Source organism: Dioscorea cayenensis, chromosome 19 (genome assembly GCF_009730915.1).
Source record: "Dioscorea cayenensis subsp. rotundata cultivar TDr96_F1 chromosome 19, TDr96_F1_v2_PseudoChromosome.rev07_lg8_w22 25.fasta, whole genome shotgun sequence".
NCBI lineage: Eukaryota > Viridiplantae > Streptophyta > Magnoliopsida > Dioscoreales > Dioscoreaceae > Dioscorea > Dioscorea cayenensis.
Genome location: NC_052489.1, coordinates 2,057,743 through 2,074,553, shown reverse-complemented (window position 1 = coordinate 2,074,553; position 16,811 = coordinate 2,057,743). Strand labels below are relative to the sequence as shown.

At 31.3% G+C, this 16,811-nt stretch overlaps 2 protein-coding genes, 1 long non-coding RNA gene and 1 pseudogene across 3 annotated transcripts; 3 read left to right on the top strand and 1 right to left on the bottom strand.

Annotated features, from left to right (window-relative positions):
- The first annotated feature begins 613 nt into the window (after window positions 1-613).
- LOC120250573 lies at window positions 614-1,782 on the top strand. The gene is made up of 3 exons (XR_005533038.1): window positions 614-798; window positions 948-994; window positions 1,512-1,782. It is a non-coding gene; the product is annotated as an uncharacterized LOC120250573 (long non-coding RNA).
- Window positions 1,783-5,509: 3,727 nt separating this feature from the next.
- LOC120283391 (stress enhanced protein 2, chloroplastic) lies at window positions 5,510-7,379 on the top strand. The gene is given in 3 exon segments (XM_039290066.1): window positions 5,510-5,941; window positions 6,632-6,877; window positions 6,879-7,379. Coding segments are annotated over 3 exon segments (603 nt in total). The 5' UTR covers window positions 5,510-5,605; the 3' UTR covers window positions 6,900-7,379.
- Window positions 7,380-7,765: 386 nt separating this feature from the next.
- LOC120250717 (putative laccase-9) lies at window positions 7,766-10,796 on the bottom strand. Its single transcript, XM_039259555.1, has 6 exons — window positions 10,719-10,796; window positions 10,210-10,361; window positions 9,847-10,091; window positions 9,583-9,711; window positions 8,077-9,051; window positions 7,766-7,986 (listed from the first exon to the last, which is right to left on the bottom strand). The coding sequence occupies exons 1-6, from the start codon at window positions 10,794-10,796 to the stop codon at window positions 7,856-7,858; spliced, it is 1,710 nt and encodes a 569-aa protein (XP_039115489.1). The 3' UTR covers window positions 7,766-7,855.
- Window positions 10,797-13,024: 2,228 nt separating this feature from the next.
- Window positions 13,025-16,505, top strand: LOC120250452 (annotated as a pseudogene).
- The last annotated feature ends 306 nt before the right edge of the window (window positions 16,506-16,811 follow it).

The following is a 16,811-nucleotide window of genomic DNA, read 5'->3' as shown; positions in this document are numbered from 1 at the left end:
GGGGTAGCTGATCTCGCTGGAAACACACACTCCATTTGCTCATATTTTTGTATTCACGTGACAACAAGAACCCAGATTAATTCACCAGCTTGAGAGATTAACCAAAATTCAAATATGATATAGTTTGAGTAAACTTAGATTGAATAGATTTTTTTATATATATATATATATATTTTTATTAAGATGTTTATGTCTACGAATGAATAAAAAAGTAATTATCAACATCTTCATATCTTTCATGTACCTTATTCAATCCTCCTTTTTTATTTTATTTATTATTTATTATTATTATTTTTATTTTTAAAAAGCCACAAGCGCCATTACTCAATCCAATATGAAATATAGCTGGCTAGAAAATAAGACGAAAAAAATAAAATAAATTAAAAAGCAAAAGAGGGCCTATGGATGGAGACTAAGTCCAATGTTGAAACAAGTGTGGCAGCTTTCATTGAAACACGAGGATGAATATATCATGTGATGTAACTCATGGGAAGAAGAGAAATAATAAGATATTAGTGTTGACCAACCATCTTAGCTCACATGTTCAAAGGAATCTCATATGGTGATAAAAGCAAGAAGCCAAGCTCTTCTCGCTTTATATAAACACTCATACTCTCAAAGTAAAGAGGAAGCAAATTAAAGCAAAGCAAAGAAATAATCAAGAGAAATATTTAGTTAGTGCTTTGAGGTTTTCATAGCCATGGCTGAGCTTGGACAACAACTCAAGGAGAGGTTCTTTTCACTTTGTTGGCCGTGTTAGGAGTTTCAGCTTCTTGTCTTACACTCAGGAAAAACAAGGTCCTCATTCATTCATTCGTGTTTATGAACTTATCAATTATCATCAAATAAGAATTGTATTTGCTATTTTGTTTTATATAAGATAATGAATGGTAATGTAGTATCATGTGGTATCTGAAATCACTTTTGTTTTTGTTTGTCTGTTTCAGAGAATGAAGTCATTGGAGAAACCAAGATTGGAACTCAGGTTATCACGGTAATTAATCTCACAAACTCGTGATTATTGAAAAAATAGTATTTATGTTTTAAATTAAGTGAGTTTCTCTCTTCTATTTCTAAGTAGCAAAAGCAACATGGTAAGATTGAAACATATATATAAGTATCATCAATCTCTTTGTTTCTTTATTTCTTTCTTATATATTAATTTATATCTTTACATGGATCTATATATCTATATATCTATATAACTAACTGACTATTTATATTATGATCACTAAAAGTAGTATTAAACACAAATACTACTTATTTTCTTCTCCCTGATCTTGATTAGCTTTGGTATCATTGTACTGTTATTCCTGCTTTTGCAGTGCTTTTGTACTTAGCTCATCATCTTCTATCTAATATATTTTAATTGATTTATCCTTGACAACACTCCAGTATTATGTATATACACATATATGAACAGTAAAAATTACATTTTTGTATGAATGTAAAGAGAGTTTGGCCAATGAGTAATATTGTTTAATCTGAATGTGTTTGTTGATAAACAACAGGAAAGAGCATATGATGAGAGTTCAAATTATAAAGCGACTTCACCTCCGGAACCTCAAACTAATTAATTAACAAGCATCCCAAGAGAAGAATTTGAAGTACTGCATAAGTAGAAACTCTACACCGATCGTTTGGTCATTAATTTTCTCTGAGTTCTTTGGCTTAGCGTTGATATATGTTGTTATTATCTATATATATATATATATATATGTATCGACTATTGCTGCTGCTGCAGCTTGTGTGTGATTAATTTCTCTTTTTATCTAGGACTGTGTATGCATTAAGAACTTTTATGTTGTAATGAAGTTCATATTATTTTAAATGATAAATAATGATTATGATGTTGTTTTTCAATTGCATGGTTTTTCATTTAAAAACAACACCTACATTAATGGAGTTTTGAGGAGCTTATAATATACTATATCTAGATATAATTTGGCCAACAACTATTTAATTTTTGGCATCGGATCTTTTACTTTTTGGTTGTGAAAATTAGAAATCTGCGCACAAAATAAAATTGAAAAATTTACAGTAAATCTATTACATAAAGTATTTATGTTGGAGAGAATTCTAGAGCGAACACCAAAAATAACATAAAATAAAGGCATATACGTGTTGTGTTAAGATATTAACTCCAAGATATAGACATTTCTAACTTCTTTTAAATAAGTGGTACTTATCATTTATTTGTAATGTATATATTAATATTTAGCATACCACTGGGCTCATAAATATAATATATAGATTTTGATTGCTTAAAGATTTGATCCTAACATGGAGGGATTAAACTATCCTTTTCAATCACAATGATTGAGATTAAGTACAACTGTTGCTAATAAAAAATATTAAAAAAAAATGGAACAACAAATTCAAAGCATGTGAAACGGGTCAGCATCCTTATAAAGCTTCTTTCAAGGTTACACAAATCTCGGAGAATTTCTATTAAAATATTGATTAGAATCTATATACGTAAAATAATATTATTATTGTTATTATAAATTATTATTATTATTAAAAAATTAAAATTGAAGAAAGGACCACACGGCACACGGAACTTCTCAAACTTCAACATGCCTCATATTATTATATATGCTCTTTAACTTCATCCGTTGCCTGATAAGCCCTTCACTTTTGAAAGCATTCCCCTTTAATCAAATTTATTTTGTAATTTTTAATTTACTTAAATTTATCTCAAATTACTATTTTACCTTTATTAAATATATATCACTCGCTCCTACTTTATCTTTGTTGCATGTAAATACTAAGTTGAGAATTTTATTAATATGTTTTTTATGAAATTTATGAATCATAATGTTAAATTGTTTTACGATGCTTGAGAAATGAAATGTTGTAATTAATAAAATATTAACTTTGATTTTAAAAATTCTTATGTACAGATGCTTTTCTCCAATAACTTTATTAATAATTATACATGTAATAATTTTTAAAATTAAATTATTTTTTTAATAGTTAAATCTATCAATTCTCTTGCACAATACAACAATTGAAATAAGTGAGTTGTCTATTTTATTAATATATAATAATAATATTAAAAGGTTAAATTTAAAATTTTTTAATATACTAGATATAAATGACATGTTATTTACTCACCTATTTAATTATGTATTATTTTTAAACATATATAAACTTAGTAAAAATCTTAATTTTATATGATATATATATATGCTGACATTGATACTTTTCTTATGGTTACCTTTGTTATTACATGTAACTTTTTTTTACTAGTACTACTACACATCCAATTTTTTATTCCCCAAAAAATAGTGCAAAAATACAATAATTATATAGATCAATATATTTTGAAATTATATATTTGTTTTAAAAAAATATAAATTTATAAATAGAAATTTCATATTCCGATAGAAGGGAGCAAGACCATTGAGTCTTTGACCCATTAATTTATGTATTTTTATTTTGAGTCATTTTCAACATTCCTTTTCTTATTTACTTTGTTATCGTTTATTAATAAGAATTTTTAATCATGGATATATATATGCATGACGAATTCTCTCATTTTGCATCATGTTTTATAATTTTGAAGGTTTTAAGTTAATATTATAAATAGACATATTATAAAAACTATGATTAAACAACTCATTACAATAGAAACTATTGACATAATTGGTTTTAAAAGATCTCATTAATATTTATTGATTAAGCAAATAAGTACAATTAAATTTTTAATTGATCAGTAATACCATATTTAATATAAACAAAAAGCGATTAGTAATTTATTTTATAATTAACAAACACCACACAAACTTTTAGTATAATTTTTTAAAAAATAAAAAAATATACATTTTTTTAATAATTATAATTAGTTTGAAGCGTTTTAATATAATACTTAATGCATACAAATAAATAGAATTAAATATTCTTATTATCAATATCATATTTAATAGAAACAGATTATAAAATACAATAGGAAAAATTCTTTAAAAAAATTTAAAAAAATAAAACTCTTACCGAGTTCGGTTAAACAACTTCTTTAAATATATGTATAAATTCCTAAATGCTTTAATTAATTAGTTTTTAGAAAAATTAATGAAAATGGGGGTAGGTGAGGGGTTCTTGTGATGCGGATTACGGGAGTTAGAGCAATAAATGAGTCAAACCATCTAGCCGTCCAATTGAGATCGGACGGAGATTACGATGAATAGGACTCTTGCGTGCAGAGACGAAGCCACGACATGCCATTGTGGACACGTGGACAATTTTGGTTGGTTTTCCGTAGAATAACGTGGGTTATTGAAATACCGCGAATACGACAACTAGAATCCGGATCCGGTCACCTCCTCTGTGTCTTCTTCTCGTTCTTGCTTATCGGGTCGGGTCCTACACCCGTTTGGGTCAGTGGTTTTTCGGGTTCGGATCAGGCAATTAATTATCTAGGAAAAATATATAATAAAAAAATCTAATTAATTATTTTTTACTTTGGATTGTGAAATGTTTTAATTGCAGTAACGGTGGGCTAGTCTAACAGTAAGTACTCATGTTTGTGATTGAGAGGTCTCGAGTTCAAGTATCTCAAATTATAATTCACATTCTTGATCCCCTATGAGAGTTCTATGTGAGTAACACCTCTCGTTCTCTTCTCCAGAGTTACATGATGGGGGTTTATCTCTATAAGATCAGTCAAATTACAGTAACCAATGCACTTCTTTTGTCACTTGTTGACTTCATTAAAAAAAAAAAAGTTTTAATTGCTTTCTCCAAATTTTGTATTATTTTAGAAATATTGATAATTTTGCATTTGGATGCTAATTATGAGAAAAAAGGTTGAGTAGTGAAAAATCCTTAAATGAAAAAAATTGAAATTATAGAGCCCATTTAAAATGTGTAATTTTAAAGAATAAAGCAACATAATTTTATAAATTTTTTATAACTCTGAAACTATAATATCAAATTTTTTCTAAGTTATAGCACAACCAAACAAACAAATTCATATCCGGTGAAAATAAAAAATAACAATGTTTCGTAGAGAAATTAAGTTTATGATAATTATTCTCTTCAATTATGAGCTCCTTGATGATCTCCAGAGTAGACTATTGTGTCATCACAGTTAACATTAGGACAATATAGAATATATCATAGTAATTTTATAATTTTTTTAATTAATTATAAGAATCAAATATTAAAAAAAAATATAAGTATTTATGCTCTAACTCAACCACTTGTATTATTTTACTAATGTTTATTTCACTTTCAATTATAAATTACACAAACCCATAATATTTCTAAAATTATCTATAATTTATGATTGAGACACACCCACCGCTATAATTATAATTACATTCAAAGAAAATAATTGGATAATAACATAACAAAAGAGAGGCACATGAATTATAACAGTACGAAGATATTTTTATACACTTGGCATCTTATCGGATCCAGTTCTTTTAAACACAACAAAAAAGGATCCAAACCCGAAAAGGGAATCAGTTTCATGAGAAGCGGGACGGTGAGCTCACCGGTGGTAGTCATAGTCAAGAAAAGAAGAAGCAAAAGCGCGAGAAAGAGAATCCAAGAGATCCGCCAAAAAGTAGTCCCATTTCCTCCTTCTCTTCCTCCCTCGATGGCCATGGCGGCGCGGGCGATCTATTGCGAGCTCTCTCCGACGAGATCATCGTCTCCGTCGTCGCCGAGAAGGGATCCAACACCATCGGCGCCAGCCGCGGCGGTCTTGCCAGGGCGGCGATCAGTGGAAAGTGGGAAAATCGTGCTCCAACCAAGGCTTTGTACGCTTCGATCGTACGGTTCCGAATCGCGAAATGGAGTCGTGAGGGCGCCGCTGGGAGGCGGTGATGGCGGTGGTGGTGGTGTCTCGCCTTTCTTCACGTCGCTGGCGGAGTACATCGAGAGCTCGCGCAAGAGCCATGACTTCGAGATCGTCTCCGGCCGCCTCGCCATGGTGAGTGCCCTAATTGAGAAATGGGAAACGATTTAGATTTGGACTTTTTGAATTTCTCTGTTCAAGAATGGTCCATGGTTGTCCAGTCATTTTGATTGATTGCTTTGACCTCTTTGATTTGAAAATTTCCAATTTTTTATGGCAAGATCTTTTTGAAAAATTTTAATTTTATTTACTGAATTTTCCAACAACTCCTTTGCTTTTGTTCCTGTTTTTTTTTTCTATATTTTAAATTCATGAAAAAATAAATCCTTTTGTTGGTAAGTATTGCACAATCACTTAAATCTCTATATATTAAAAAAAAATTGGAAAATCAACTGAATTTTTGTTTACAAAATGAAATTTTTATCTCACTTTTTCAGTCTTACGTTTAAGATGTAATTATATGGTAAGTATTATTCTAGTAAAATAAAACAAAACAAAACAATGGAGCTTTGAATACAAAAAGATATACATGAATATTAGTTTATATACATTTCAAAAAAATACAATTTTTTTCCTTGTATTTTTTGCTGTTTATATATATATATATATGCTCAAAACAGGATAAGAATGGCTCCTGTTACATGGACTAATTAATTGGTGTTATCTCTGTATATAATATTAGACCAAAAAAAAAAAATTTCTAATACATGTGGAATCAGGCAATATTATTATGTGACATATATTTCTCTTTTGGGTTAAAAATAGGTGGCATTTGCAGCAGCAGTGGCAGTGGAGAGTGTGACAGGGAACAGCCTTTTCAAGAAACTTGATCTTCAGCAAATTGAAGAAGCAGGGGGTGTTTGCTTGGTTGTCATTGCCAGTGCTGCCACCTTTGCATTGTTCTCCAGCAACCGCAAGAGAATTAGGCAGATGTTCACCTTGAGCTGCAACTCCCTTGTGGACTCTCTCCTTGACAACCTCATTGATGGATTGTTCTATGAAGGGGCACCTCACTGACTGGTCTGATGATTAATCATATATAATACTCTCTATGTGTCTCTGTGTTTGAAGCTGGAGTAATTGTCTCTATTGCTTTGCAGTTCTCTGGCAACTAAACACTAGAGATGTGAAGATGAATTAATAGGTCAAATATATTATTGGTTGTTATAGTTATGGTGTAGCTATTAATGTTGTGGTGTTTGAAGGTGAGGTTGTTTTGCTCTGGAAATTTACTCAAGAGGTGTGAAGATGTGATAGGCTTATACTTTGATGAAAACATTTTGTAGATATATAGGTTTGATTGTCTATAGATTGATATAAATATAGCTGTTGTTGTGTGGGTATGTTTGAAGTTGAGAGTTGTTTTCTATGGTTTATGCAGTGGTGTTATAGCATTATGATGCTCAAAAAATGTCAAGACATATATAGATAAAGACTTTGATTGCTAATTAATAATTATATTTAGGTTGATATGTGGCTGTTAATGTGTTGAAACTTCAAGTTTCATTTTATAGATTGATGTTGTTGTTAATGTGTTTGTATGTTTGAATTTGGAGTTGTCTATGTATGGATAATGCAGAATGTTTGCCAAGAGATATGAAGATGAAATTGAATGGTCTATATTGGCTCCAGTAGTGTTATCCTTTGACTAGTGCATGACTAGTGGATTTCTTATTCTTATTTTTTGATTTTATAAAGTATTAAATTAATTGATTGATTGGACATATACAGATGATAGATTCCTCAATTACATTTATTTCTTCAAAATAAGCCATATAATAACATAACTACAACTTACAAGACCAATAAATCAACAAATTAAATCATAGAAACATACAACTAGGTGGAAAATCTAAGATTTTCCACCTTTTATTAATTACTAACCTCCAACTGTTATTTTATACCAACAAATCTTTACTTAATGTCAAATTAAATGAATCATTTAATCATATCTATGTGCTTTTTCCCTCTGTATGGTTAAGTTCCCAACTAACACTTGGGCATATTCTTTGGAGGTGGGAGCATTTGCTCCTCAGGCTTTTCCCCATTCTTCACAATAAACACAGTGTCCATTCCCCAACTTGCATGCCTATCCAAGTGACAATGCATAAACCACACTCCTGTTCACCAAAAAAACAAACAAATAAATAAAAACTTAAAACAAAAAAAATAAACAAATAATATTAAGAAAAACAAGAAATAAAACTCACCAGGATTACTAGCTCTAAACCTGACAGCAGCCCAACCATTCTTAGGAACTCCAACAGTATTCTCCAATGGAGGATCAACAAGGTTATAACTCTGAGGATCCTTATCCTTATCAAAGTTCCCAAACCCTCTCCCAACCACATAAAACCTAAACCCATGCAAATGCAAAGGATGGTTCTCAGATGCCAACAAACTTGTCCCTTGAAACACCACTTCAACACTCTTATTATACTCCACCACCCTCACCTCTGTTGCCAACTTTGGCAACAACAACACCCTTGGCAAGTTATCTTCAGTAAAATTATAATAAAAAGGTGGTTCTTGAGGAAACTCTTCACCATAAACATTTGGTATCTGATTATAATAAGCATCAAGAACATCAATCCCAGGTTCCTGAAAACTTATGTTGTTTAAACTTGCAGCTAATCTTCCACTCTGTGGCCCAAGACATGGTGTTGTATTGTTGCAAGGTAATAAGTTCATTGATACAGTTATAATAATTCTTTCATCGATCTCTTTCGGTACAACAGCGGGATGTTCTTGGCTTGCCAAGCTCTTAAGCTTTGTAGTAAAATCAGTTGCAGAATTGGTGTCATTGTCATCTGGGAGAGTTGGGAATGATGGAGATTTTGATGGTGAAAGTTTGTTTGGTTTGAAGTTTTTGTATTGTAAAATGGCGGTGGCGCTCGAGGTATCATATCGGACACCGAAGGCACTTGCATAAGGTTTGGTTGCAATGTAGTATTGGGTTTTGGAGGAGGAGTTGAAGGGTTGGTTAGGGAAGAGGAGGAGGTCCATTGTTTGGCCGGGGGTGATCATGACGTAGTCTGTGTCGAAAGGTTTGAGGTATCCTCCGTCGGTGCCGACGACTCTGAGCTTGTGCCCGGCGATGCCGAAGAAGAGCTCGTTGTTAATGGCGGCGTTTATTAGCCGGAGAAGGTATGTCTTGCCATACTCAACCATTACTTTGAAGGTATCTGAAGGTTGACATGTATATATATATATATAGTGGAAATATTAGGGTTCATGCATGAAGATGACGTGGACATTTAAGGTTATATATATATAATGAGTAGTATGTTTTGATCTGATGAATTTTTGAAAAGCTAATGAAATTTTTTATGAGTAAATAAATAAGTAAATAATCACCATGTTTAACCAAATATATGCCCTTGTTAAAGTGCATGCATAGTTTTCATGGTATTTATGTGAATAACAAACACCAATATTTGTATTTTAGCTAACTTATTATTATTATTTTTTATTTCTATCACTGTGATCAGAGTAAAAATAAAAAATAAACTTAAAATACATTTTTTTTAAAAAAAAAAGTTGACTTTTCAGCAAGCAAGTTTATAAATATACATTTTAAAAAAAAGTTGACTTTTCAGCAAGCGAGTTTATAAATATACATGACTCTAAGTTTTCAATTATTTACAATATATCAATATTTATGAAGTTCATATATATATATGTATATATATATATAAAAAGTTATATAAACACACCTTTCTTGGAGCAATTGTACAAGTCACCGGGTTGACCATTAATGGTGTAAGCGTCTGAGATATTAGGATCACCGCCGGTGCGCAGCGACTCAGCAAGCACTTCGCCGACGTCACTCTTCCACCACTCACCTACACATCAAACATAAAAGTTACAACTCTCTTATTTCCCTTCCCGGTTAACACACCCCCCCCTGCATGCATGCATGCATGCATGCATGCATGCAAACGTGCACGTACTTAGAAACTATATACATATATACGTACCAAGAATGATAGGGATCTCCTTGTCCGGCTTAGGGTAAGGCAAAGAAGACCCTATCTTTGGATATATGAAAATGGCTCCATGGACTGTTGCACGGTCCCAATCACTGTGTGCATGCCACCAAAGAGTTCCTTCTTCTTCGGACAAGATGATGTTATAGGTGAAGCCAGTACCCGGTCGAATCGGACATTGTGTTATATACTCTGGCCCGTCTGACCATGGATTCCTCGGTTGATCAACTCCGTGCCTATATGTATATATATATATATATGATAGAGTTAATAATTATTTATATATGTTTATCAAAGTGGATAAATTAAACTATATTGATTCATATATATTAAAGGAGCTAGTATCATATATACCAGTGGATGGTAATGTTGGTGTTTGCATTATTAAAAACTTTGACCATGATGGTGTCGCCCCTTTGTGCATAGAGTGTTGGCCCGGGGAATTGCCCGTTCACCGTTAAGATGTTCTTTGTCGCGCAAAGCCGGGTGCATTTAGTTTCTTTGATCTAAAATGATAAGAACAAGAGTGAATGGTGTATAAATCGAAAACACAACTTAGTGCATGTCTATCTTTAATTTCTTATTTTCCACTCTATGTTTGTCAAATAACTAACCATACTTTAGACTATTATATATATGTTAGAAAATTAAAAATTAATGCTTTGCCTTGTATTCATAATGAAACAGCTGTCACACGGTTGCTTTCATATTATATATGTTAATAATAAATAAAGTAAGCCTACATTATATTGCATAAAAATTTAGATATATAAACCATCATGAGTAATTGAGCTAATAATTTTTTCAAAAAAAAAATTGAGCTAATAATTAGCAGAAAAGATTAAATAATTAAAACAACTTACAACAAAGTTATGGTAATAAGTCTTTGCTGAAACTAAGCTGCTTCCAAGTAACCCATACATCAAGAGAAGAACTAACATCTTCATGATGATATATATTCTATTTAAGGATCCTATAATTAGTTAGGAATAGAGGAAGAGATAACAAGAGAGAGCACTTGTTTGGCTTGTTTATGATGCATGGTAAGGTTTATATGTGTGTATATATATATATAGGAAGAGTTCATGCAAGGTGGTCAATTTCCATTTGTTAAGAAGCAGTCTCTCTGCATGTAATCTAGTCCACCACGTCACGTCTAAAGGCAAAGCCAACGGCAATCACATGTTATATATAATTTGTCCCCTTTTACACCAAATGCGCAAGCAAAAGCCCGTGGTTTCTATTTGAATATTTTTCCCATGTTACTTAGTTTCTTCCTTTCTTAATTCCTTATAATTCTAACCATTTATATTTACATTAATTTATTCATCTTCATCTTCATTAATGTTTGGTTGGTCATGACTTTGAAACTGCATCAAGACCAGTTCCTGGAACCTTCAGACAAAAACAAGCGGTCCGTTGACAAAAGCAATTTATTAGTTTCCTGGATAACTTAATTTGAAAGTGTGCAATTTTCAATGTTGTCTTTCAAATTGTTGGGCAGGATAACATCAAGGTCTAATATGAGTTGTTAACCAAAACCCAAATATTCAACACATTTTAGGTTTGGTAGCATATACACACATATTCATATATTGACATATATCCTCTAGGACATCTACTTTATAATGTTATATATATTATATAATTGGTATTTCTTAAGTAAAAAAGGGAGATGGAGTCATTCACTTGAGGTTTCCTCATTGATAGTCAATGAAGCAAAACTTAAACTTAGGTGAAGATTGATATATGAAGTTTGACTAATGAAAATGTGGGCTGGTTCTCACAATTAGGATGCTACAATTACAAGCTTAGATATAATTAAGTTAAACCATATATATGTATGTATGTATGTACATGTATATACTCAATTGAAGGTGAAGTTATCTCAAAGTACATCAATGGATTTGCTTCCTTTATTGAAAAAGTCTAAGGCTAGGACTATATGTTATGATTTCTATCATTCTTATATAGATGTTGCTTTGTTTTTCAAAATCTAAATCTAGAAGTGACCCATTCAAACCGAGTTATATTGTTAATTTTTTTTTTTTTAATTCAATTCAATGAACTATTTACGTTTTGAATTGTTAATTAAAAGTTTCAATGGATTAGTTATTTAAGAGGACAAAGGGAAACATCTCACTACTTGTTAGTTGTACTTACATAAATCCCATTTGTGTTGAAGTTTATTTGTTAATTTCTGCCAAACAAGCATCAATCTATTTCGACTACAATGCTATAATTATATATATATAATTAATAATGGGTTATAAACCATAATACATTTATAAAAACCAAAAAAGAAATTAAAATAAAACTCATTAGTACATTATAAATTAGTAGCTCATAAAGGGAATGCTCATAGGATTATTTCAAGTTAATCAAAAACCACTAATTGATATTATTCTTATCCAAAAAATAATAATTTAATGTAAATTAATAAGTTAGTATATATATATATATATATATATATATATGCATGCATCCAATGGAATTACTACTCGTCTTGTCTCTTATTACCATGGTTGGTGAAATGAACTTTAAAACTTGGGTCCCTTTTAATGAGTAACATTCTATATTTACACACAAGCTTAGCCAGCTAGATGAGAAATTGCATGATGAATAAAGAGTAATTCATTCAAAGCAAGTAACGTTCACCAACCAAAAAGCATACTTAATTAATTGGTCTACAATGACCTACATGTGCAACTAATCTAATAAATGAAAACCAACAACTAGAATCTATCACAACCATGTTCATAGTTTCTCTCAATCAATAAATTTGTGGGCCTTTAGATTTGATGAACATATCACATTTTTGGATATTTTTGGACACATATGATAATTTAAATCATTTTTGATATCTTGAAGGTTAAACATTGCATGTTGATTAGAAGGTGTAGGTGTGCTTCTTTTGCAGAATGTGCTATAGTTTGCAATGCAAACTTAATTGGATAATGAATGAATGTTTTGCAAAACTTAGCTAACAAACATGTATAAATGGAAAAAAACGCTAGAAAACCATGCAAATAAGGTATATATATCTGAACAATGGAAAACACTAGTAATGCAAACATGAGTTTAATGCATAGTTAGGTCATGTTCTTCTCTATAAAATGCATTCATTTGGCTTGTCTTGTAAATTAAGTGATAAGAGGAATGCGAAGGATAGGAATGATGGAAATGAAGCTTATTTTTATTTTCTTTTGCATTTTCATCTACTCCAATGCTCATCACTATGATTTCAATGTAAGTAATTATATTAGCTCTTCTTCTTCTTCTTCTTGAATTTTTCTTCTTCCCCTTCTTTTTTCTTTTCTATTTTTTTTATTTTTTTATTTTTTTGTGTATAAAACTTATTTAAAGTCTAATTTTTTTTATTATTAATTGTTTTTTTATGTAGGTGAAGTTGGTAAAATACAAAAGATTATGTGGTACAAAGAATATTTTAACTATTAATGGGATGTTTCCTGGTCCCACTTTGCACGCACATAAAGGGGATACTCTTGTCGTCAATGTTTATAACCATGCATCGGAGAACATCACTTTGCACTGGTATTTACTTATTTAATATATTTTTATTTAAATAGTTTCGTCATTACTTATATATATTTCATATAAAAGGGAAACATGATGGAAATATAATATTAAAAATATATTTTAATCCCTTCAATTATTTAGATGTTATATTCAATAAGAATATATATTTCAACTGATTTTTGCAAATCATTGCTTCTCCATTTCTTCACTTACCTCCAAATTGAAGAAAATAAACAAAAATATCACTTGCTCCACTTGATGTCTATGTTTCACATAATTTCAGTAAAGGTTACCAAAATGATTTTAGTATCAATATTTCCATCCAAACAAACACCAATAATTGAGGAAAAAGCAGAACTTTCAAATATATATCTAGCTTCCTCAATAACTCACTTGCTTCTTATTATTAAATTAATGATCCTTATATATATATATATATATATACATATATATATTAATGTAGGCATGGAGTTAAGCAGCCAAAGAGTCCATGGTGGGATGGACCAGAATACATAACTCAATGCCCAATCAAACCAGGCTCCAACTTCAGCTACATTCTGAAACTATCCACTGAAGAAGGCACCATTTGGTGGCATGCTCACAGTCTTTGGGCTAGAGCCACTGTTCATGGTGCCATTGTTGTTTATCCTAAACCTCCTTCCTGTTATCCTTTCCCTAATCCCCATGGAGAAACTCTCATCATACTTGGTAATTCATTAATTTAATCACACACACACTTATATATATATATATATTCTTTATTTTAACTAGTTATATATATTTCATGCATTTAATTTATCCATTTTAATTTGTTTCATTTAGGAGAGTGGTGGAAAGAGGATGTAAGCCAAGTTGTTCAACAAGTACAAGCTGGTAAAGAACCAGTTCCATCAGATGCCTACACTATTAATGGCCAACCTGGTGATCTCTATCCATGCTCCAAGTCAGGTATAATCAATTTCCATACTTTATAGAGTAATTAGAAAAAAAAACCCTCTATTTATATCTATATATATGACTTAACCTGAACTTATGAAAAATTGCAGTTATTACAATACATACTAGGCATTTTTCCCAGCTTAGCATCAGAGATTTTAAAATTTTGTAAGGAAATAACATAATTAAACAACTCCTACCATAGAAACTATTGGTAGAAACTATTTTATATCTTAAATTTCAAAAATCTTATGAATATTTATTGCATAAATAATTAAGTGTACGTAATTAATGTTTTACAATTATTAATATTATAAGTAATATAAATAAAAACTTAAATATTATTAAAAAAAATTAAAATTATTCTTTGAAACGCTTTTGGAGTATATTATACATCTACTTTAATAGTATGTATAGATACATCTTTAATAGTATGTATAGATACATTTACTTTTATCATATAATAATATAATTATTTTAGTATCAATATATAAAGCACTCACACATATATTTATAACCAATTACCTTCACCCTTCTTCTCCATAGAAACCTTCAAAATGGTTGTAGAGAAAGGCAAAACCTATCTTCTCCGAGTCATAAACTCCGGCATGACCAACGGCGTCTTCTTCTCCATCGCCGGCCACCGTCTCACCATCGTCGGCTCCGATGCAAGCTACACTCATCCAGCAACATTCAACTTCATCCTCATATTCCCCGGAGAGTCCATGGACCTTCTCCTCCATGCCAATCAATCCCCTAACCATCTCTACTACATGGCCACCTCCCCTTTCTCCTATGAAGCCACCAGTGACATCGACAACTCTTCGGCCACCGCCATTCTTCAATACAACACTACTACTCATGATTATTCCCCATCTTCTTCTCATCCTCTTCTCCCTTCTTTCCCTCCTCTCAATTCCACCATGGCTGCCTTCAACTTCTACTCAAGCTTGAGAAGCCTCAACTCATCATCCATCAAAGTCCCCAAAGACATAACAAAGCACATCTATATCACTGTTTCATTAAATATGATTAACAATCAGACCAAATTATCATCCAGTTTAAACAATATAAGCTTCTCCAATCCCTCCATTGACATCCTTCAAGCTTATTACAAGAAAATCCAAGGAGTTTTTGGCAAAAAGTTCCCGAAAAAGCCACCCTTTTTCTTCAACTTCACCGCCGACGAGCAGCCGGAGAGTCTATTGGTGCCAAGAAAAGGGAGGGAAGTGGTGTTGCTGGAGTTCAATGAGGAAGTGGAGATAGTTTTTCAAGGTACGTCGTTGGTGTTAGCTGAGAGCCATCCCATGCATTTGCATGGCTATGGTTTCTACGTGGTTGGCAGAGGCTTTGGAAATTTTGATAAAAAGAGGGACCCTTCTGCATATAATCTTGTGGATCCTCCTCATAAGAACACTGTTTCTGTTCCTAGGAATGGTTGGGTTGCTATCAGATTCAAAGCTAACAATCCCGGTGAGTTTCATATATACATTATAATTATTAGGGAAAAACTAGCTAGGACGTTTAATCACAGTCGTTGGATCATCATTCAATGGTTGTTTGTTTATATAGGTATTGTTAATTTTTAATATTCACGTATTGTGCAACACAGTATAAACACGTTTTGAACAGTTCATGATGATCGTAGCCGGTAGATTACTCATCCTCTAATTATTATATATATATACACACACAAAGAGAGCATATAATATACATGCAAATACATAAAATAAATACAAATATATAAAAACGATATCTTGATCTATTGACACCGAATCCTCTGCATAGAGTGTTCGTGTTTTGAAAAGACAGATTTGAACCTCAATTGCATGTAGGGTGAGAATGCATGCAGGTGTATTGAAATACTAATTCTACATCTGACTCTAACACATAATTTGTCTCTGTGCTTCGTTTAAAAAACTATAAAAATATTTTTAATTAGATAGATCGCAATATATGTGTTAAATATATATATATATATATATATATAATATGATAATTTGTATAATGATGATGAGTTTGATTGAAAATTGTGGAAATAGGTGTGTGGTACATGCATTGCCATTTGGAGAGACATCTTATTTGGGGGATGACCACTGTGTTCATTGTCAAGGATGGTGATTGCCCACAAGCTCAACTCTCTCCTCCCCCGTCCATACATGCCTCCTTGTTAATCATCTATTTATTATTATTATTATTATTATTATTAAAAGGGAAAAAAATAATTCCTTTTTTTATGCTTGAATTAATGAATGAATGCTCTTTAATTTTATAATTTATTTATTATGTTATGTGTGGATAACTTGATCCTTATCAAGGGTATGTAAATGAATGGTTGATAACGCTCCATTGCCTTCAACCACGCATCTTGATGACACGTTTCACACTTTCAAACCAGAGAAATTTTTTTTTTTTAATTTTCCCTTCATATTTTATTATTATTTATATAATAGAAAAAATTAATACAGACAAAATTAGCA